At 35.6% G+C, this 24,897-nt stretch overlaps 1 protein-coding gene across 3 annotated transcripts in view; it reads left to right on the forward strand.

Moving 5' to 3' along the window:
- LOC135081546 (endochitinase) overlaps positions 1–24,131 on the forward strand; it is a 29,940-nt gene extending 5,809 nt beyond the window's left edge. The window contains exons 2-12 of one of the 3 annotated variants that reach the window (XM_063976287.1): positions 10,136–10,203; positions 11,440–11,588; positions 11,784–11,804; positions 13,048–13,213; positions 16,240–16,462; positions 17,070–17,193; positions 17,825–18,022; positions 19,518–19,814; positions 20,649–20,873; positions 21,525–21,602; positions 22,355–24,131. In XM_063976287.1, coding sequence (XP_063832357.1) covers positions 10,143–10,203; positions 11,440–11,588; positions 11,784–11,804; positions 13,048–13,213; positions 16,240–16,462; positions 17,070–17,193; positions 17,825–18,022; positions 19,518–19,814; positions 20,649–20,873; positions 21,525–21,602; positions 22,355–22,477 — 1,665 coding nt within the window. In that variant the 5' untranslated portion in view covers positions 10,136–10,142 and the 3' untranslated portion in view covers positions 22,478–24,131. Of the gene's footprint in view, positions 1–10,135; positions 10,204–11,439; positions 11,610–11,783; positions 11,805–11,839; positions 12,003–13,047; positions 13,214–16,239; positions 16,463–17,069; positions 17,194–17,824; positions 18,023–19,517; positions 19,815–20,648; positions 20,874–21,524; positions 21,603–22,354 lie in introns of those variants that run through there. The other 2 variants (XM_063976286.1, XM_063976288.1) reach the window with 2 other exon arrangements.
- The last annotated feature ends 766 nt before the right edge of the window (positions 24,132–24,897 follow it).

Below are 24,897 nucleotides of genomic sequence, written 5' to 3' on the forward strand. Positions count from 1 at the left end.
TATACCTACTTAAATATTAGTAGACAGTTTACATACTAGGTACCTATTAGGTATCCTCAGGACATTGTGATATCCTACTTCCTACTAATATTATAAATGCGAAAGTTTGGATGATGTCATGATGTCTGAATGTTTGTTACTCTTTCATGCAAAAACTACTGAACGGATTTTGTTCAAAATTTACAGTATTATTGTTTATAACCCAGATTAACATATAGGCTATAATTTATGACGATATGTGACCAACTTTTCAATAAATAAATAAGACGTGGGTAAAAAGCGCCATCTATCGTCACTGGTTAAAATCTACAGCGCTGGACAAAAAATTTGACGTTTGTAAATTATTCATGCGGGGGAAGCCGTGAAACTCCATCTATCATCATCATTAGTAATTAAACGAGGTCCACGCGGCCGCTAGTTGTTGATAATTTGTTTCTTCCCGATTTATATTTATTAGCATGTTGATTTAGAATATAAACCTATCTGAAAAGTACATTTTGTTTTATTATTAAACTCAACTCATTGCAAGTGGCTTACACATTCCTTTAAGTCATTTATTAAAACATTTTTGTAGATGACTATACATAAACACGTCAGATTTCAAAAAGGTGCGAGTTGATGACATAAATAACAGAAGGTGCCAACTAGCATCTTTAGAGGTGCGAGATGACGAATAACTCTTGTTTATAACACACGCATGCACTCATCGGTAGTCTGCGCGCGCGCAGCCCTCGTGCTATTGACATTAGTTCGCGCTCGCGTATTTCGCAACGAACTATATCGGTGAACGAACGATGCAATAAATGCAGCCGTTTGGGAAGAGAAATGCGGCTTAAACTGTTTTGAGAGGGTTTCACTACTTTAAATACTATGATAGAGTAGTTTTTCTTTGTCTTTGAATTTTTTTAAAATAATTTTAATAAATTATACAGCCAATGTAGCTATTAATGTAGCAAGATATTTATTTATTGAATCAATAAGTAAGCAAATTACTATTTTTTCAGTAAGTAGTCTTCACCCCTGATCGTACTTTACATCATACTATGTACTTACTCGTAATCATAATCATATTACAGTATTAGCGTCTTAATAAAATCATCATCCCAGCAAAAAGAGTCTTTGACTTTTACTTTTAAATTAGTAAACTAATAGTCAAGTAATTTTCCTAAAGTCGTAACGGCCATGAGTTTTCGTGTGGCTTGTAAACATCTGTTAATGTCTCGGAGCATCGCTCCCAAGTTTTCTCACGAGTACTTCGTTTTATAGCTTCTGAGTAATTTGAGGGGTCCCCCAGGAATACAAATGACGGTTTGCGACTCAGTGGCGTAGCCAGGTAACCAAGGGCCCTGGGGCAAATAAAAAATGGGGCCCCACTGCAATCTAAAATGGCTAGGTTTTATAAAGTTTATTGACATTAAGCTTACGTACTCCTGACACAGCATAAATTAATTAATTTTAAACTTTCGCGTTGCATAATTAAAATAGTCAGCCTATGACCACGGCCGATGCAACTCGGTCGAAACGTCAGGCAAATACAGGTAATATTTCAAAGTCTGCGTATCGCGTAAAAACAGCATATTTTTTTAACCGTTCTCTTCTCTTTTCTTCACAATAAAACGCACATATTCGTCAAATTTACAACACTGCCAACCCACAGAAAGAATTTAGGGAATTTCTCTCTATTTAATTTGAAAATGGGGGGCTCCCTGAACTTGGGGGCTCCGGGGCACTGTCCCGCCTAGCCCCTTAGTAGCTACGCACCTGTTGCGACTTGAATTTTGTGGACCGTCAACGCAGGTGAAGGTGATTGACACTGATCGTTAAACTGATAGTGCGGATAAAAGTCTGGTTCTTGGTAAAGAAAATTTATTAATGCTGAAACGATACGTGTTTAATGCCTTATAAATGTAGCTTTGGACATTTTTATACGTATACTGCATGTTTTATTTGTCTTTATTTGTGTTTAATTGTCAAGTAATGCATTATGTTGTAGTGAATCACATTACGCAATACAATAAGTTTAAACTAAGCGTTGTAGTTGCAATTGTTGTGAACACAAAGAGAAGTACGAATCTAAAGGGAGTTGCTTCCTCTCAGATAAAACACAATTAATTTCAATCATCTCGTATGATGGGTGGAGGTTCTTTATTTGCACTCCTAATTCCTATATAATTTTTTTTTTTTTTGTTTTTAATTGTTGTGTTTCGCAAGGTTTCATAGGATTCCGTTTACTATTGTTGTCTATTCCTTTTATGATACTATTTAGTTTTAGATCTTTCTTTCACTTGAAAATAGATCTTGATATGTATTATAAAAGGGATCGGTCCACTATCAAGCTCAGTTTGTGCAGTCAAAGTGGTTTTCCCTGTAAGCCCGGTCATGTACAAGCCAATGTGTATATTTTACTTAAAACTGTTAGGAAGGGACTCTATCTTTATTATGAGTGAAGGAAAACAGCTCTATAACTTAACTTTTATTAAAGATTAGTTTATTTATTCAAACAAACATAGCATACCTAGCCCATGTATTCTATTAAAACCAAATATGTTAACAGTTTATAAAATGTATACTACATTATTTTGATAATTCGGAAGTGTTTATATTAAGGGTAAATAAAATTAACTTAATAGTTAAAAATTCTCTTAATTTTAAAATTAAACAAAAGTTGAATATCGTTAGTTATGTTATGTGTTTATGCAGTCCATTGAACCCCTACTACCTAAATTTTAATTACTGCTAGTCATTTCCGTACATAAGAAGAGGTACACACATTCACTAGCAGACCCGAGCAAAACATAATAATTATAATTAATTAGCATGCCTTTGTTCCGGGTTTCCCGGGAATGGGCGGGTAATACTAATTAATTTGTAAACCACCAAAATAATCTTTTGAAGATTTCGTTTTGTTTCATGGCTGCTACCCACAAAGAGATTAAGGTAGCATGTTTATACTCTTTTAGATTTATGCAAAGGAATGTTATCGGGATTTTGAATAATTTTATCATTGAAATATTGAGTTATTTTATAATTTAGTTGGTCGGAAATTATAAGCCTATATTAGAGGGTGCTTTGATTGTTAACATTTTGTATACTAAATAAAAATACAATTTAATACCCATCCTAGAGCATTCATTCGCGTTTCAAACATAGCGTGCGCTATGATTTCAAGCAAAACAAGCAGTTATTTTGTCAGGTAGCTTGTTCACAGTTAACGCTTCAATCGTTTACTTTATACGATCCCCACATAAAGTTTTATATCTATCTAAACATTTATTCTTAAATATACAGGTTGTCCAAAATTAGCATGGAGGTATGCAGACCTCATCATCATCATCATCATCATCATTTCAGCCATAGGACGTCCACTGCTGAACATAGGCCTCCCCCAATGCTTTCCATGTTGATCGATTGGTAGCGGCCTGCGTCCAGCGCTTCCCTGCTACCTTTACGATGCAGACCTAAGACGCATCAAACAAGCTTAATATAGAAAAGTTTCATAAGTTTTGATATATGAGTGATATTAGTTATTTTTAAAAATAGGCTTAATAACTTGTTCGAAGCGTCTTAGGCTTATCTACCTCTGGTTTCAGTGTGACGTGCTAATTTTGGGACACCCTGTATGTTAGGCAAAGTTGAGTATGACACCTCGTTAGGGACCAAAGGTTCGCCGCGACAATGGGACCGGTCGCTTCCCGATATTGAAACGATTGCCACAGAATAACGAGGGTCGTTTTCAATCGGATCTAAGTATCTAGTTGGAAATACAGTCAGGCATAATTATTTAAGGCTGACATGTTTTATATTAGAAAAATCAGATGGCTATTGGTTCACAAATGAATATACAAATTGCCTTAAAAAGTGCTGAGGTAGAGTTGGCTAGTTATTATCAAATAAACATCACAAAACAATGTCCAAAACACAATTTCTTTTAAAAAAAATTACAAGACTAAAAAAAAGGCAAGTATTCAAGACAATACATTAGATTACAAAAAATGAGTCATACACATAACATATTCCTAACCATCTATGTGATAGAAGGTTAAAAATTGTGTTAAGTGTAAAAAGTATTTTAACCTGTGATAGATCACAGAATAGAAAAAGTAAAAGTCTTCTAGAGACCACTTAGTATCTCAAAATATGACTAATTAAACAAACCAACCATAATAAAGCATTACACGATAAAACATTAAAATATCGCTAACTGTCCAAGAGCCCCGTTTCGGAAGTGGGTTAAGAACAAGCCTTTACAGTTAACTTTATGCAAATAACCAGAATATGTATGTATAATTTGGTTTGACTGTTTGTCGCTGCACTCGTCTCTTGAGACCGGGATGCTAATACAGACCGTGAATGCCATTCAACTTTTTTAACTAGATTATTTACATTTCTATAGGTTACAGATTATTTTTCTGGGCGAGAGAAATTTCAAAACTACTCGTAACTATCTATTTGTTGAGTATGAGGTAGAGCTTTATAATCTAAAATTTGTGATCTAAAAGTAAATTAGTTATAGAGATAATTAGTGAGAGTATTTATAACAGAATGTAGAAAAAAACCTATCAATGTGTGTATTTTTTTTGTGGATTTACTTATTTATTTATTCATAGTAAAAGCTAAAACAAAACAATGCGATGTCTATAATTTTGCAAACTTGACCCAGATTGCGCTTAAGTATGGATAAATATTTCTAATTTCGTGACTTATGTAATGATAATACTCTTGCTCATCAAGTCATCATCATCATACACAAGGGATCGAGATTTCACGATTTCTTTATATTGTATACAGGCAAATACTTATCATACCAAAGATTGAATAGAGACCGTATCGGATACATTCACGCCCGTATTCACAAACGATGCTTGCTTAAGTGAAGCAGCAAATCGAACAGCATTATTAATAGTGACTGAGTTTCTTGCGCTGCTTCTTCTCAGCACTGGTCCATTTATTGTCCCGAAGCAGTGGTAGGGTTAATACTGGGACGTGTAAAAGTGCTTTTTAAAAGCCTATTTGCAAAAATAAATGAGTTTCACGAGTTTTTTTTAGTTTATTGGTTCGTGTGTCACCTTGTGCGTCCACGCCCACTGTGAGACCTCATAGTACCTAATGTTTATGAATACGGGTGTTACAGTGTTTTACAGTAGTCTGTTTTTTGATATAGGAATTCATTTAGATGTTTCATGATAGAAACCGAGTGGCTATTCCAGTTTAAATTAATCCCTCCAACGTACTCTTCTAAAACTTAGTTTTAATTACAGCTAATGTTGTTCAAATACGATGTTAGCGTGCTACTGAAATTCACAAACTACAGGTTAGGGTTAACGTGCTTTGGTTGCATGCATTTTAATTAACTGAAAAGTAAATGCATAGTTGGGAAAGCAAACGTGATAATTTATTACTCTATTTAAATTTAAAAAGTCTGAGAACAAGATATGTTTATGCCACTACGGATCTAATTTACAATATACCTATGAACATTTACTTGTAATACTTACCTACTCATATGTATGACATAGGGAATGAGCATGTTCAAAATAAGTATGAACTAATTTTTGAATACCAACCCTTAAGTAAAGCGATGATATTTATGATTGATGATTATTTTGTAAAATATCACTATGTGCATATACCACAGCGTTGTTGCACTTACTGTTGTCTATAGATATATTTATGTTCAGTGTAACAAATTACTGAAAAAATATTTATTTAAATCAAACATCATGAGCCAAAATACATATTCTGAAATAAACCTGCAAGGTTTATGTTAATAAGGTTGAATGAATTAAATACTATAAGTACCTATTTAGCTATTTCCAGAGCTTCAAAGGACAAATTAAGGCTATTAAACGCTTGAATCCTCTAAGCAACGGTCCTCTTTCGCGAGGTTTCCTTAAGCATTAGATTTACAAAGAGTTTTGATTTTAATTTGAATTGCTGATAGACTCTCACAGATGTTAAACCGGTTTATATTATTATCCTCTTATATGATCGATGACAAAATTTGTATTATTGATAAATAAAAAAGCAAAACATATTTACCTATTTACTTCATTTGATAACGTAAGCTGAATAATAAAAACAAAACTTGTCTTATTATGGCCAGTATGCGAATTCATACGAGATGAATGTGTTTGTCGTGCTAGTGAAATTACTATAATTATTTAATTTTGAAAAATAAAACACTTGGTCCAGCATCAGTGTAACTTCTCTATAGATAAGTGTGGATCTGAAACTTTGCTTATGCGTAAAGTGTACGACTTAAATGATAAATATCTGTAAGTACCTAGACACCAACTGTGTGATTGAATTCACAATTAAGTTTTTAAATAATTTCGAGTTGAGCTAAATGCTTGTCTTAAGAGTGAATTCACCAGTTTGAGTTGTAACTAGTGGCCATAATAAAGCTTCATCAAAATTCTTCTAGAGCTTTTTTCGCGAAAGAGCAACAGAATATAAATATCAAATACCTGCCTTGTTCTGCATGCAAAAAAAACAAGTCGTATAATTGAAATACCATAGTTCATTAACCACTCAATTATATTACGTTCCATACTTCCTGGCCTTACAAACTATTGTTTGCAAAATATCGTAGCCATTGGAGAAAAAAAATAGCGCAAAATTACGTTTCCCAACTTATTTCGCCTCAGCGCACGATGCGGTTAGCAATTTTGATATCTCATCGTTATAATGCTGATATTTCGCAATATTGATTTCTGCCGAAGGGAACGAATGACTTTTCAGAAACTCATTAAAGATGTAATATTTAACAAACGGAGGTATTAGTGAAAGATAATGGATTTCATTTATTATTAAGATTGATAGAAGGCGACGTATTATGGATACTCCAATCTCGAACTGTCAAGAATTTGACATTCATCATTCATCATCATCATTTCAGCCACAGGACGTCCACTGCTGAACATAGGCCTCCCCAATGATTTCCACATTGAGTTTGATATTAATTTGTAATTATTTTATTTAAACACTAGTATTGCGACCGCCTCCTTGACTGCGCGAGACTGGCCACCAAGAAAAACATTATTTTTCATCGCCGAATATCGATGCTCTTTTGTTTTTCTTCGCGCTCGACCATCGATTTTCTACTTTCTACGCATCAAAACCACGAAAGACACAAGACTTAGGCCCATCGAGCCACTACAATATAGACGGTTAGTTAAGACGATTCATCATCATCATCATCATTTATTTCAGCCATAGGACGTCCACTGCTGAACATAGGCCTCCCCCAATGCTTCCATGTTGATCGATTGGTAGCAGCCTGCCTGTTAAGACGATTAATGATTACCATTTTAGTTAAACTGTACTAATTAATTACTTAACGATTAGTGCCTAAATAATGGATTGATAAACTCAGGTGTTGTATTAACTAAAATAGTAGCCAATAAACTAAACATCATTGTGTTAGACTACGAGTATGTTATTGGACGAATGTAAATACATTGAAACATTGCCAAATATTTTCGTAGAGTGAATGCATTAATTTATTTGGGCTAACTTTAAAACATAGCAAACATTATTATGATCTAATCACATTTATTTTAACAAAGCCTATGATTATGAAATTGAGATACGAATATTAGGTCCAGTTTCTTAATACGAAAAATTTATACTGAAATTCTCAGTTCAGAAACCAGAGGACAATGTGTCAAAACTTATTTTTATAAAGTAACAAATACCAACAGCTTGAAAAGAAAACGTCAAAATACTCTCTTCTTGTTTGCAACAATCTTCCAATTGTAACTGTTCCAGTAACTCACTTACGTTTTATTTTCACAACTTTTCCTCAGTTGCAAATGGAAAAGTTATTGTTTACAAAAAAACAGGCAAAGGCGTTCAACGTTGACAGCTTCTGGTCAACTTGCGGTCATTCCGTTAGCAATCCGCATTTTGCAAAAGAAATTATTATTTATTTTGAAAATAAGAAAATTTTAGTGAGGTTTGTAGGTCATGTGAAATGATGACTAAAAGTATGTCAGTTTCAAGCGAAAGTACTGAAATGAATCATTTTTCTAACCTTTATTTGATTGTTTTCTTTTACCTAGATAGCATGTTGTGAAGCGTTAAATTGTATTGCGTCGAACGTAATGCGGTAAGTCTTCTACCGTTAGGTCGCGAATAAAAAAGTTTGCAAGATTTATCACCCATATTTAGGCATAAAGTACCTACTGTAAGTAATATTAACTGCCTCCTTTAGGCTTAAAATTGACAGTTTTAGTAGTTTACTACGACCACAAATAATAAATGATACTATCTGTTTTATTGTTATCATACCAGATTTTGTTATTAATATTCATAAAACACGCAAAGTAGTTGGACTACAATTGTATGATTTCTTAGAAAAATATTTAGTATCGTGCATTTTTATCGTAGGAGGAAACTAAGCTTTGGACTCATATTCGCGTGTCTTTTTTTTGCAAATTAAGGCCAATGATCAACTTTAACTAATTAAAGTTGCGAATATTATTGAGGCATGAGCCTAATTATTCAATGACACTCAAATATAGCAATATTTGAATCGTTCGTTCGTTTCAGTCAAATGACGTCCACTGCTGGGCAAAGTCTTAGCTCAGTACTTAGTCTAACTGTGCCCGCAACCTTTTTTGTATGGAAATGTTTTTCAGTCTGTGTCAATGTGACTACCTACAATTACTTACCTACAGAATTAACTATTGAAGTACGGACGAAAGCACATCAGACTGTAATTTTTGTTGCAAAATCGCCCGTATTATAACTGCATAAGATGCCACAGTGTTAAGCTTGATGTGCTACCATCTGTAAGTAAGGCCCAGTGGTACAATGAATCGTTTTGATACCCGGTGGGGTCGGTTTAAAACGTGCGCTTCTAAATTGGCCCGGGCATTCCAACTCGCAGGTGTGCTGGGAAACGTGAAAAGTTATATTGGGACGTGTAAACGTACTTTTTAGGAGTTTAATTGCAAAAAAGAAATTATTTTTATGACTACTCTAGCATGGACATGTGTAGCGTTTAATCACACTCGAGTGTAGGTTATTTAACATATTGTAATTTGGATACTTTATTATGTTGCTATACACAAAATTGTATGTACAAAATCTTCAGATGCATTTTGACAAGAGCTGAAGCTTTTCTACGAGTATAGCAGCTTACTTAGATGTAAACATGCGGGGAAAAGTGTTTAGTAGGTACGAGTAAATAGTAGTTTAAAGTAGCAGATGGATAGACAGGTAGAGTTCCTTTGAATTCATAACATTAATGGATTTACGCCGTGCTACGCCACACGAGAAAGCTTCGCGTAATGCAACCAGCCTTATCTTTTACAACTTAAAGTAACTTTAGATTGACAGTTTATTGTTTATTATTGTAACTGTCTCTTTGTCCACCTGGCTTCCTAACAATCGTTCGCACACAGAATACTAAGCCGTAGCTCCATATAGTTAAGTTCCTTATTTTCCGGCAACAATAAATAAGTGCACATCTTAACCCAATGCTTCCTGGGACGTGTACTGCATAGTAAGCAGGCGATAGGGAAAATGCACAGTATTCATACAAAATAATATTGTAAAGGATTTTCAGCCTTACACCTTTTGGATAAGGATGATAAAAATATTTGAAGTGTTGGTAGAGTACCGCCTTTTGTGAATGTTGAGTGTCATACTGTGGTTATACCTAGTTAGAGGTAACAAGCTTTTGTTAAAAATAAAAATTTCAAGACCTAGAATATTCAAGCTTAAGCACCATTGTGGACCTCTGAAATATCTCTGAATTTAAAAGACAAGTGTGTATAGAACAAATAAACTACAAGTTTATCTTCACTTTCGTGGTAAAAGAGCTGAGATTCTAAACTCAATTTAATAGTAGGAAAACTTGAAAAATTACTTTTTGGAAACAATCTCAGTTTGGTTAGGAAATTGCAAGTTTGATTTACACAATGATGTAATAGGTAGAGCTGATTTTTATCCATTTCCGACTTGGTCTTTTCCTACCTAATTACGACTAGGGTTACGCACGGATCTATCAACATTCATAATAATTTATTTGCCATATTCATCGGAAATGCATTTAATATATCCTAACTCTTACGTGTTATTAAATTAATTTTCAAATAATTATAAATAAGTGCTTCATTTGTTTCAGGTACAAAATGAGAGCATTACTACTGACGACGTTGGCCGTCCTGGCTGTGGGCATCAATGCCGCGGAGTGTAAGTATCTCTTTCATCATAATATCACCATCATTAAGTATGCAGCCCATAGTCGATAACCATCCATAATAATCATATTCCATAGATAGTTTATATGGCCAGCTGGACCTCGTACATAATAATACGTCCCGTTGTCTTCATGATCTTAAAAATAGTAATCTACGTTTATGTAATCCAGCATGTTTGGTCCAAAAATAATAAATAAAAAAATAGTTTGGTAGAAAATCGGGTTACCTAACAACCAGTTTCAAAAAAAGAGGAAGAATAAAAAATAACCCAAAAATATGTCAGCCTGTTTCCTAATCATATTTTGAATTGTATTTTAGAATGATCGAATGATTTATTCTTATTTCAAATTGAATATGAATTTTTATACAGCAGAGATGGCTGGCAAGTGAAAAACAAAATGCAACAGACTAAGTTAGCGTCGACCGTTAAACAAATCTTGCCGTGCCACTTTTGATGCATCGTGTTAGTGCAAATCGGCTCATTAGGCACCGTTACTTAGCGAGGTCTTTTTAGTAACTTGTTACTTGCAACAGTATTTTAAACGTGTTTTCAATACAAAGATACTGCATAGAACTGGTACATTGTTACCTAATACAGAGTACAGGCGAATCAAAAAACACTAGATCTTCAGGGATTTCCTGACCACGTGAGATGCGTGTTCGCTGAAACTACAATTAATTAATTAATTAAAGTCGGAAAAAAATGTAAGTCTATGATTTATTGACCTATTCGTAATAATAAATTATAATTTGAGTTATTTACTGCACAACATAAAGTGAATATTTTAAGCATTTTTACAAACGCCTGAAGAATGTTATAGAGCCAAAAGTTTCCTTCAAACTACTTTGTTGTGCAAATTTGTACTTTGTTGATCGTCAAAACAATCCGTTGTAACACACTTAAAAACGAGTAATTAATATTGATGGCCGCTTGGCCTGATGATATGCGAACAGGACTAACTGTAAAAGTGCTTTTTTTAAAGCCTATTTACAGAAATAAATGAGTTTTACTGAGTTTTAACTAATCTACGATCCTGCAGACACGGGACCTGCACATGCAAATCAGTGTTTAACACTTGAGATTTTCTGTCTACCTATAATGGCTTATTATGATATCCGCTAACTGGCAGATTGAGATTGATAGACAATAGATAACCAAAGTTCGTTTGGCACCCTTTTCGGAATGAAAAAAAAATACAATAACTTAATCCAAGCTCTTTTGTTACAGCGGACAGCAGAGCGCGCGTAGTATGCTACTTCAGCAACTGGGCGGTGTACAGGCCCGGCGTGGGCCGTTACGGGGTCGAGGACATTCCCGTGGACATGTGCACGCACATCATCTACTCCTTCATCGGCGTGACGGAGGACACGCAGCAGGTCCTCATCATTGACCCTGAGGTGAGTTAATACAAACTGTCTTAAACAACGGACAGTAGAGCGCGTGGTATGCTACTTCAGCAACTGGGCGGTGTAAAGTCCGGCGTGGGCCGGTACAGGGTCGAAGACATTCCCGTGGACATGTGCACGCACATCATCTACTCCTTCATCGGCGTGACAGAAGACACGCAGCAGGTCCTCATCATCGACCCTGAGGTGAGTTAATACAAACTGTCTTAAACAACGGACAGCAGAGCGCGCGTAGTATGCTACTTCAGCAACTGGGCGGTGTACAGGCCCGGCGTGGGCCGGTACGGGGTCGAGGACATTCCCGTGGACATGTGCACGCACATCATCTACTCCTTCATCGGCGTGACGGAGGACACGCAGCAGGTCCTCATCATTGATCCTGAGGTAAAATATTCTGAGGAAATAATAATTTTGTGTTCAAAATTTCGTTACAAACTCGTATTGCACACTGGTAATTACCATACCAAATTTTTATACAAAAAAGTTTGAGTTTTGGAGTAAGTGCTGTTTAAATTGCGAGCCAACCATTCCGATCATGAGTCCTCGATGATTTTCATTGGTGATTAATTGGTCTAACATTTTGCTTACTGGATTTAGAAACTAAAGTATGGCACCGATACTGATCCTAGGAACAAAATTTTGTTCTAGCAAAATATTATTATTTATTATCTTCTTCAACTATTATAAAACTGACAGTCAAAATGAGAATCGGGAAAGTTGCGGAATTTAATTTCATTTGCCCTGACTGTTTCCAGAGATAAGACAAAAGAAGATCGTTCGGTTATTTCAAATCACAATTCGTATTCGAATGAGAAAACAAATGACGCGCGATAGAATCGTAATTCATACAACGCGGCCATAATAAATAATGATAAAGTATAGTCACAAATACGGGACAAACTTTCCCATTTATTTTTCTGCTTTATTCATTCGCAAATTCAGCGATTCGGTGTCCTTTTAAGGTTTTTTATGAATCCGGTTTTTGGTTGAAATAAATCTTCAATGGAATCGACGGATCTGTTTGAACTGTATTTTTTCGGAATGATTTTATTTGCCCGCTTTGAGTAAGGTGCCGTGAAACGGAATAATGGATTGTTATAGAAATGTCCATTTAAAGTTAATAATCCATTATGTAGCACATTTGGCTTTATTTTGTAGCAGCCCTTTACCTATTAGACGAGCTCGAAGTTTGAATGATTACTGAATCGAACTATTTAAAAGTGATCGAACCTAGGTTATCTTAAGTTATTGAATCTTGAAGTAATTATTTAGATACCTACTTACTTTTTAACTAGCCACACTTAACTTAAAACGAGTAGACACCGTACCCGCTAAATACTTTATTACATTAGGGCAAAATGAAAAGCTCCGTTCTTCGTCCAAAAAGTAAATCAGTTTTAAAAATGAAGTAAATTTTTCTTTGCTTCAGCTGGACGTAGACAAGAACGGTTTCAAGAACTTCACGTCGCTCCGGTCCAAGCACCCAGGCGTGAAGTTCACAGTGGCCGTAGGCGGATGGGCTGAGGGCGGCTCCAAGTACTCCAAGATGGTTGCCGCTAAGAGCACCAGGATGGCGTTTGTCAGAAGCGTTGTGGGTAAGTCGGAATAACAAGCCATTATGGAATCAAATTATTATAATAATTATGACCACGGTGACGTTGAGTGGCTGGGCCGAGTGCGGCTCCAAGTACTCCAAAATGGTTGCCGCTAAGAGCACCCGGATGGCGTTCGTCAGGAGCGTTGTGGTAAGTTGCTGGAAATAAGTAAACGTTGACGAAATACTAATATCACATTCCTGGTATTTGGAGAGTTGAACTCTCCCAGCTGGAAAGTTTTGGGTTCAAAATTACAGTACGAAACTCAAAACTTGATTCCATTTCAATCATATATGAGGGTTTTGATAGGTCTTTTAATATCAAGATCAATCAGATTGAATCAAGTTCTGAATGTTGTTATTCGTCATTGATAACATCACCAGTCGCTAGCGGTACTTCACGAAACAGCATTTTACTGCCTGGATTCTTTATGCAAGAAAATACGTATTTATCGTAAACATCTTCTAACAAAAGTTTTAATTTGGTATGCTCTCTTTGTTTATTTAATAATAACCACAGAGGAAGTAAAGTAAAATACAGGGTTTCGTAAAGGGGTTATATAAATTGCGTGCGTTACTTATATAAGTATAAGATATTAGAAGTTCGTTACGTTATATTGTGTTACCATGAGACAACGACCATCCGGATATAACGTAACCCATAGTGTTATATGAATTTCTACCTATTGACTTCTGTGTTTTTTAAGTTTTCATGCAATTTGCGAAGTAGAGTCAATTAGCTTCTACTGCTTACAAATTAAGTCACAATACACTAATTGAGATTTTTTTATTAATTAGGTACGTACACATGAAATAGTAGTTATAATGATTTATCGACGACGGAAAAATGCATACAAAATCATAAATACGCTGGCAGATATCATTACAATTAAAATGAAACAAATTAAATAATAAATGAAATGAAAAAAAAAACAACACAGCACCCAATTTGAAAGGCGACTGAACTTTTTACAGCCAATCGTTACTACGCACGATTCGTCGTATTTATGTTTACGCTCAAATAAAAGCGAATCAACAATGAAAATCTGATTGGAACTCCGTAATCGAGTATTGCTACGTTCAGTATTACGACAGCACATTAAGCTAAACACAGTGGCGTCTTATCTCTTTGTAATACAGGCTATTTTGCAACAAAAAAGTATAGGCTGATGTGCTGTCGACTGTACAAACCGTTTGTCATTAAATCCGTCGGATTTTCGCATCGTGTCGAGCGGAAAGTATGTGCCGGGAATGTGAAATGACGGTGTCTCGGACAACAGGGCAGGGCGATGTCGAAAATATTATATCGATTTTTTATCGATATATTCGAACCCGGAAGCGTGGACATTCGGTAAATGATCGTGAATGAATGATGGTCGAAAACGTAGCAGGTCAATTATCGGGAAAAGGTCAGTGCATTTGTACAACGTTTTCGTTACAAAAAAATGTTGTTTATAATAAATGAAGATCGACAGTGTTTTGTTTTTCTAACGACAAAAAACATGTTTCAAAATAAGCAGTTCTACTGTTTACTAGAGAAGAATGGTATGATCGCGATGCGTAGGTAAATTAATAGACTCTACTTCTAAAGAAAAATTGGCAGTAATGACTTTCGCTTTCAGATTCAATTAAACCATGAGATGGCCCATCCCTACCGGACAAGAATGGCGCCTAATTTGGCCAATTTTTAGCGAGGAATGTCTAATTAAAACTTGATAAATAGATCTCATATAACGTTTTTTGTTTTAGAATAACGATGTAAAATGAAAAGATTACTACAATGTAATTTTTGTATGAGATTTATGGTAATTTCTTTTTTATGTAAAAGTGGTTTTCCTGGGTGAAAAATTCCCTGTGAGAACAAAATCTGTATGCAAGGTCATCATCCCTTAATCACGCAATATAAAAATTCTTTTTATAACCAACATTTCTTTATCGATTCTAATTTGCATCACATAAAAAATAACTTTGATTAGATTTAAAATCTTATTATAAAAGATGTAGAGTTTTAAATCGCTGTATTCAGTTTTCGTATGATTACATCAGATATTTTTATATTCCCGACGATTTTCTGCAGTTTGTTTGGAGCGTGCAAATAATTGTCTTGTCTAGGGCGCGCACAAACAAACTATATGGATTCAATATTTATTTTCTTCACAAAGAGTTAGTTTAAATCTACTCAAAGTACTTATGTAGATAATACTTTAACTGGTTTGTTTACATGAAAAAAAAAAACGAATCAGGTGGGATTGGAATCTATGACCTTCTTTGTTGAGGCATTGGTAAACTGTAAACCAGTGTGTAAGATTTTTCAAAGCGACAATCTAGTTTGTGGTGGTGTATATTTTTTTTTTAATAAAGATCCCTCGAGTCCAAAGCAGTATATAATTTTTTCCCCAAATACCCGCTATTTAGATTCTTGAATTTGCTCTTCAACCACATTTTTTCTGACTGGCAACCTTAACCGAGTGAATTGTCCCATGCATCGGGCGAATGCGTGTACACGCAGCGAAATATGCGGTACACGTACACGAAACGAATATTATTTCATTTTCACACATTATTTGTGAAAGAAGATAAAAGTGTGATGTAATGTTTAACTTGACAATGTTGATTTTCGATAGCCTTTTTAAATAAATTAAAAGGAGGCAGTGATAGATGAAAATAGATAACGAATTTCTTTATAACTTTATGTTAAGTAGCCAAGTCAATCTGTGTGTTTCTGCTAAGTTTATGAATGCTGTTAAAATATCTCAGAATTCCTAAAATAGTGTCCTATGCACATTTTATTCCACTTTCATTAAACACGACTGACGAAACGACCATTTTGAGTTACTTTGAAAAATCTGAATAACAGACTAAATACAACTTGTCTAATTCGAGGAATTTCAAGCCTCTTGAGTTTTACACTTTCATTACCAATAATAACAACTTATCTACTCTTGTTAGTAAATTCCAATATTAAGCTCAGCCATTTTGTCAATGCAATGATGTAACCTGACGTTAAATCCTTCTTTCTCTTTCCAGACTTCCTAAACAAGTACAATTTCGACGGACTCGACCTGGATTGGGAGTACCCCGGCGCAGCGGACCGTGGCGGTTCCTTCTCCGACAAAGACAAGTTCTTATACCTGGTGCAAGAACTGAGGAGAGCCTTCATCAGGGCAGGGAAGGGATGGGAGCTGACGGCTGCAGTACCACTGGCCAACTTCAGGCTGATGGAGGGATACCATGTACCGGAATTGTGCCAGTGAGTGTCATTAAAAGTTTGGTGTTAGAGTCAAGAAAACCTGTACTTGAAATTGAAGGAATCTGACTCTATCAAATGATTGAGAATGAGATCCTTCTTATTGCACTGTCAAAACGCTGTTCTTTGATGCTGCAGTTTGGTTACATTTTTCAACTGATTGATTTCTAATGAAATACAAATTTAACAAAAAAAAGCAAAGCAACCAAACAGAGACAATCCTTTTCAGAACCTGAAAGTGGTTCGTTACTGTTATTTGTTTATCTATACTTACTTTATTGATATTTTATTTATTTTTTATTTTGTGAAAAGGCATAATGTAGTTGCAGCATATACTACATAGAATAACACTTTGTTACTTAGAGACGATTTTTCAATCGTCAGATATCTTTTATCTGAAGAATAAACTTGTCATTTTGACATATTTTCCATACTGAAACTGTCAATGTGCCAAACTTATTCTCAAGTATAAAGTTATCCGACTATTGAAAAATCAGCCCTTAATCATTATAACTTTATTCCCTGTTATTTATTGTAACGCAGTTCTTGTTTACAAATTCTCACTACTAATAAATCATAAAGGTCCACTTACACTGTAATTTATTCGCAGGGAACTCGACGCTATCCACGTGATGTCATACGACCTGCGCGGCAACTGGGCCGGCTTCGCTGATGTGCACTCGCCTTTGTACAAGCGCCCTCACGACCAGTGGGCTTATGAGAAGCTTAATGTCGTAAGTAATAAGGCTCGATTTTCATAGCTGTTGTCGACCTTTCTCCCTGTTACCTTCAGTAGGTCTAAATTTTTCAAACGCTATGCGGCGATTAAAAACGCACTCTTGCAATTACATATTTGCAAAACTTTAATCTTCATTAAACAAACATTTAACTATTGATAGATCTAAAGGAAACTTTAATGTCGAATGTAACCTCTTATCTCTCGACAATAATCACTTACGTACCATCAGGTGATCCGTCTGCTCGTTTTCCTCCTGTCACATAAAAAAAAAACTACCTAAATGTAATTATTATTTATCAGGTACTTATCTACTTTTAGCATCATTATAATCTAGCTACGAGTTTTTTGAAATCCTGGATTCTAAAGATCATTATTTCTCATGACAATAGATATGAAATATCCAACGTCCTTAAAAAAGTTAGTACTCAAACTGCTTCTTAAAAAAACTTCGACCCATATTACGAAATACTTACACCAGTATAAAAGCACATTCAAGAAAAGTTTCAAGCCTATGCTTGGTCTAACTATTGAAATAAATTGCTGTTTTTCATTACTTGACTTCAACCCGAGTTAAAATCTTCATTTGACTGAAACAAATGTTATAAGAAAATGTTTTTCTTTCCCAGAACGACGGCCTCCAACTCTGGGAAGACAAAGGTTGCCCTACCAACAAGCTGGTGGTCGGCATTCCCTTCTACGGGCGCTCCTTCACGCTGTCATCTGGGAACAACAACTACAATCTCGGGACCTACATCAACAAGGAGGCAGGAGGCGGCGACCCTGCTCCTTATACCAATGCGACCGGCTTCTGGGCTTATTATGAGGTGAGATGAATTTGATGATTAGTCTTTAAAGTATTTTTAAGCACTTTTAAAACCCTAGAAACAAACACTTTTAAAGGCTAGACTTCATTTAACGACGCTTAGTACTATTACTTATTCTGTGGCGGCGCTTACAATAAAAAATTACGATAGCCGAACGGTGAAGGGGTCGGACTAGCCGACTCGAAATTCGAGGAACGCGGGTTCGAATTCTACCGCCGCGGCGTTCGGCTATTGTGATGAGCCCTTTTGTAACACAAGCATATTATTTATCTTACGAGGGGCTAACGGGAATATTAGTAATTTAATTTGTGCAAAACAAATTACTAATATTCTTACTTAAAAAAAAATACATCGCCACCCTAGTAAACTAAATATTATATTTGACGCTAATGGACTTGTCACACTGGAAGCAGTCTGCCTGCGGCGGTCAGGTCAAAGTAATCATTCATTATGCGGGCTGCGTTCACTTTGATCTGATCGCAGATCGCTTTCAGTGTGACAAATTCTCAAGTTCACGACGCGCCAGGGCGGCTCGACCTTCAGACTGAGTAATGCACAACAAGGCGCTGAAAATTAACTACCCTTATTCACAATACTGTATTTATCAATTAAAATAAACCAGTTATTATTTAAATTGTTGTAGTAATTTCAGCATAGTAATAGTATCTAGTAGTGCCATTAAAACATAATTGATTTCGTACATAACGAAATCAATTTTATGTTTTAAAAAGGTAGGTATCTACTTTGGAAATAATACTTACTTTTCTATACTAAGTATTGTAGAGTTAGTCTACGATTAATATGACTTTTTACAATATTGGTGTGTTATTAGTTTTATTTGTTAAGTCGGTAACTATGTTATGAAGCTGAAATATAAAAATTGAGTATGGATATGAATCCTCGGGCAATAAACGTCTAGTAGCCACATAAATATGGAAGGCAATTTTTCGCACGTGGCAGAAGTGTTATTATTACGGCTTGGCCAAGTGTAACTCTTATATAATTTTTATATAACTTACAGGGAACTAAAATAACAAGTTCTTTATAGCTGTAACCAATGTATTTACAAATAAAAAGTATGAAGTAATTGTATAACCGTAGTCTGCTACTGCTTTTTTAGTTGCGAGGGTTGTTCAGCTCTCTTTTGGGTTTAATTACAAGCAATTCCATAATTATATATCATTGGATCTTAATCAACGTACCAGAAAACTCAGCGTAGAACATCCATCCACAAGGCGCTGGATGTAGGCCGTTACCAACCGGTCATTATGGAAATCATTGGGAAAGGCCTATGTTCAGCGGTGGACGACGTACGTCCCATGGCTATAATGATGATGATGATAATCTCAATAACTTTTACTGACAGGCATTATTGCGAGATGAGGAAATTACCAAATAATTTTTATTGCAAGTACCATTAAAATACCCTGTATCAGCTATAGGATATATACTTACATTTATCTTTGTACGTCCACTAAACTAACTTTTTTTTCAGATCTGCACAGAGGTCGACACCGCCGACTCGAAGTGGACCAAGAAATGGGACGAGCACGGCAAATGCCCCTACGCTTACAAGGGCACCCAGTGGGTCGGTTACGAGGACCCTCGCAGTGTGGAAATCAAGATGAACTGGATCAAGGAAAAGGGATACCTCGGCGCTATGACATGGGCTATCGACATGGACGACTTCCAAGGTCTTTGTGGAGAGAAAAATATCCTGATAAAACTCCTTCACAAACACATGAGCGCGTACACTGTTCCACCACCGCGTTCTGGCAACACTACACCCACGGTAAGTGTCTCAAAATATTTCTTTGATGGCAACACTGAGCCTTAATATAGGATGAACTGGATCAAAGAGAAGGGACACCTCGGCGCTATGACATGGGCTATTGACATGGACGACTTCCAAGGTCTTTGTGGAGAGAAAAATATCCTGATAAAACTCCTTCACAAACACATGAGCGCGTACACTGTGCCGCCGCCGCGTTCTGGCAACACCACACCCATGGTAAGTGTCTGTATTTTATTTTGAGGGCAACACTGCGTTAATATAAGACGAACTGGATCAAAGAGAAGGGATACCTCGGCGCTATGACATGGGCTATTGACATGGACGACTTCCAAGGTCTTTGTGGAGAGAAAAATATCCTGATAAAACTCCTTCACAAACACATGAGCGCGTACACTGTTCCACCAAATATTTCTATGTGTCTGCAAATATTTAATTCGCCGGCAACACTGCGCATTAATAAGCTCGGTTCGTTTAAATAAACAGCGGTAATTTAATTACAATTACATTTGAGCACAAACGAAAGTAGCACAGTCTTCATTGTTTTTTTTTTAATTTACCAATTGCTGAATAAAATACCTATTTACATAGGTTTTGAATCGATATGCCATTGTCCCTACCACCATGCTCTCCCTACAATATCTTAATATAGAAAGCTTTGATCATTGTTAATTGACGTCTTTAAGCTCCAAACTATAAATAAACAACAATGCAAATAGAACACATTATTCTCGAATCAATTATACCGAGCACACCATTGAAAACTATCGCGAACGACCCCATAAATCTTGGTAACAAATCGGCGACGGTTATTCATTGCGATTTTATCTTCAGCCGGAATGGGCCAGGCCGCCGTCGACTCCGTCCGACCCTTCTGAGGGCGACCCTATCCCTACTACGACAACTAGCAAGCCTGCGACTAGTAAGCCGTCTACGACTAGTCAGCCGGCCACGACTAGTCGGCCTGAACCAAAGCCGACGACTAGTCTGCCGACTCCAGCGCCTACTGCGTCGACGACAGAGGAAGAGGCGCAGCAGCCTGAAGTGGAGCTGCCAGCTGTAAGTGAATAGATATTTCTAAATATAGATTACTAAAGTATTTAAATAAGTACGAGTTTTGTAAAAAACCTATCTCAGGCACCAGTCTCTCACATACAAGGCAGACAACTACGTAATTAAGTCCTTTTGGACCAACTCTGTAACTTTTGTGAGAGATAATAAACATTTTTATTATTATTTTTATTATTCGTCTCGTTTAGTCTAGTACCTAGTACAAACTTTGCTTGGTTGGGACTAGATAGCGCACTGTAGAATGTCCAAAGTAATTTATCATTTTTTACGAGTATCTTACTAGCTTATGCTCGCGGTTTCGCACGCAAAGAATTCAGTTTTCCTCTGATTTTTTAGTTTTTAGGTTATTTCTTGCTAAGGTTCCCATTTAAATTACTCCTAACATCAGCTAATTTCTAATGAAAGTCTCTGCCAAATCAACCCAGCATTTTCGAAAATTAGTTTGTTTGATAAGAAAATTCTTCTTTACTAATTACTGAAATACTCGTACAGAACATTAATTGAGGACCCAAATGTTTCAAGTACTGTGCTTGTGTAATATTCAACTGAAAATGAGCTAGTCTCATAAATGTATTAATGTATCATAATATGTAGTTGCTGGATTCATTCAAGTCTAACTCAAACGTAACAAAATTTCAGGAAAATGAAATTGGAAACTCCGACAAGATCTGTACCTCGGAAGAAGACTACATACCCGACAAGAAGCAATGTGACAAGGTAAACACTAGGAATGTTATAGATATGTAGTTTCGGTTATCGGATACGGTTACGGATATAGGAATAATATTATACCGGTTTCAGTTACGGATATTTTTTTATTTTGGATATCCGAAAGTTTCGGTTACGGTTACGGATATCTGTGCTTTAGAATGCAATTTGCAATAGTTGTCCAACACGGTTCATTCATGGCCGCACACTTTACATCGAATAAAAAGAAATAAAAAAATAAAAATTAATACTAGATGGCATTATAGGGGTAAATCAGGCTGTTATGTGTATTACAAAAAACAATTTAAACAGCCTATATCCGAAACTATCCGAAACTTTTGAATCGGTTACGGTTACGGTTTCGGATATTTTTTATTTCGGATATCCGACAGTTTCGGTTACGGTTACGGATATCCATAACATCCCTGGTAAACACTAAACTTACTGCTTTACTCGGATAATTCCATTGGAAACTTCAGGAAGTTTCAGTATTGTCTGAGGCGTGTTTTCTTTCACGTCAGTACTTTTTGAAGTTACTTTGTTGTACAGTCGCTATGGACCTACCACAATATTGCCCGTTTTCTCTTCCTATTAACTTGAAGGAACCGTGAAACATAAATGAAGGAAGAATTTAATAAGTCACTTACGAAGTCTTTTTGTGGTAGAGTCATCCACATTCCAGTACCTTCATTCAAAAATTAGGACTCCTATTTTGTATCAGAAATAAATAGTTTTCTAACATAAAATATTGCCTTTTACAGTACTGGCGATGCGTCAACGGCGAAGGAATGCAGTTCAAGTGTCAACCGGGAACAGTCTTCAACGTGAAACTCAATGTCTGCGATTGGCCCGAAAACGCTGACAGGCACGACTGCCAGTTATAAAGTCGCACGACTAAGTCGCAAGACTAAGTCGCACGATTAAGTCGCACGATTAAATCGCATGATAAAGTCGTATGGTTTATTCGTGCGACAAGTCGCAGAGGATGCAACCTTAGTAGTCAGTGAAACTGACGTTTGTCAAACTTGTTTACGCTGTTGGCGAAAGCCGAAAAATTATTGCTTGTAGTATGGACAGACATCCCATAAAAACGTCATGATTAATTTGTATTCATAGCAAATACTATTATAATATTAATATACATTTTTGACATGCAAATTCATGCAGACTCGTATTCCTGCTTCAATAATGACGAATCAGTTAAATAATTAGTATTGGATCAATATTATTGTATAAGTAATATCGGATCAATATTTCCATAAACACTCGTCATCGGCAAATTACTGCGTTAATAAATCCTTAGGATAAATAGCCAGTCCATTAAAAAAATAGCAGGCAAAAAAATATTTTCAGGATGTCTGTACTCAGTCTATGGCCCGTATTATGAAACGACACTTAAAAATCGATCCAAACTCAAGCATAGAGTCTGACTTTGATAGTTCTAATTATTAACATTCGACAGATCTTAGATTTGAATCGAATCTTGAGCCTCATTGCGTAATAGCCTAAAAACAGCATATACTAGTTTGACGAAGTTGTTATTTATTCCGCATAATATTTTCGCATTTAGTTGTGTTCAACATTGTGCGACAATATCCAACAATATCTATGTGATTTTGTTAGTTTATTTAGTTAAAATTGACTTTTCTACAACAAAAAACTTCAATAATTTATTTGTACTGAACTTTTAAACTTGACCTTTTAGGCGAGTAACAAAAATATCTTTTTTTTACTTTATGAATAATTTTAAACTTGATAATTTTCTAGCATCTTAATTTTTAGTCTAGATCTACATTGAAAGTGTTCATAAATTATAATTTAATTCGACTTTGTGTATACCGCCTTAAATTACTCACTTTACATTAAAAAAAAACCTTATGAAATTAATTTAGAAAAGGCTGTCTGTTCATTATTTTATTTGTAAGCCTTGCTCAAACACATTTCTATCATTCGCACATTTAGTATGTAATTTAGATATAAGTTTTGTCACAAATTATTTAAGTGAATTATTTTTAAACAAAAAAATGGACTGAGGTTTTCTGGGATACCCACCTAAAAGTCGTTTAGTAAATAAAATATTAAAGAGTCAATGCAAATTGCAGGCGTTAAAATATCAAAATTTTCCTAAGTCCGTATTTATAATCCGTTCTTATTTTCAAGTCAGGAATAATTACAGAAACCGACTGAAAACAAAATACTGCCGTTCAGCATATAATCGTAAAATACAGAACAAAACTTTGTGTAAAATACTTTTTTAATCCACTCAAAAAGAGTCTGGCGCTGTGTTCTTTAATTTGCAATTTTCGGGCAGTCAGATAAAATTCGGCTTATTAATACGGCCTCAGCATAAATTGCGAGATCCACTCGGCTAACTCCGATGGACTTATGCCGGAATTATATTTATTTGCCGTATAATTCGTCCGGAGTCCAATTATACGGGTTCCGGAACGAATGAATATTCAGAATTACCGGCTTCTAGGTAACTAAGTCTTAATTTATTTATGTTAAGAATAATTACAATAAAATTGGTAAAAATAACGTGTTGTTTTATTCAATAGATTCGATTGTTTCGTTTACTCAAAAAGTAAAATAAAGGGCGAAAAATAAGTACCTGTACCTATGTATCTACCTAAACCTATCACCGTTTCTTTTTCAGATTTTTACTTAACCCGAAATATTTTTTTACATTAAACCTACCACTGCTTTGAGACAAAAAAGTCGGCCAGTGCTGAGACAAGGCAGTAGAATAAGCCTGTTTTTCAAGAATTTAACAAGGTTGAAATATTGTCATAAAAATCGTATTTACTGAGGTTACTGTTTCAATATCTAACAAAATCAAAATTTTGCTACAATACAATGTAAGTGACAGCTAACTGTATTTAGTAAGCATTATTAGATCTCCCCACTAAATTAGTGCAGATTGCGTACTTAGTGGATATATGCCTGTAATTAGACGGGTCGGATGGTTTACAAGTACAAATGGCCGCGGCCACTAACGAGGCAGTGGAGCCACTCGTTAGTCACTCGGCCGCGATGAGACGGCGATTTTGATAAGTGATCAACACTTAATTAATGTAATGAAATAGTTTGTGTACTAATCGGAGAAATGTTGAATTCGAGAAATATAAATTAGACACAATAGATAGGTATTGTTCTATTATATATCTAGTGAGCCATGGCGCATAAAATGTTAACGTCAAGCCACCACTTTTCGTTCCATTAAGTTTTCCTGTAAGAATCATGTCACTGAATCAAAACTGGATTCAATATGATAATCCTCTATTAGTGTCAGTGCCGTAACTAG

This window comes from Ostrinia nubilalis, chromosome 20 (assembly GCF_963855985.1).
Source record: "Ostrinia nubilalis chromosome 20, ilOstNubi1.1, whole genome shotgun sequence".
Classification (NCBI taxonomy): Eukaryota; Metazoa; Arthropoda; class Insecta; order Lepidoptera; family Crambidae; genus Ostrinia; species Ostrinia nubilalis.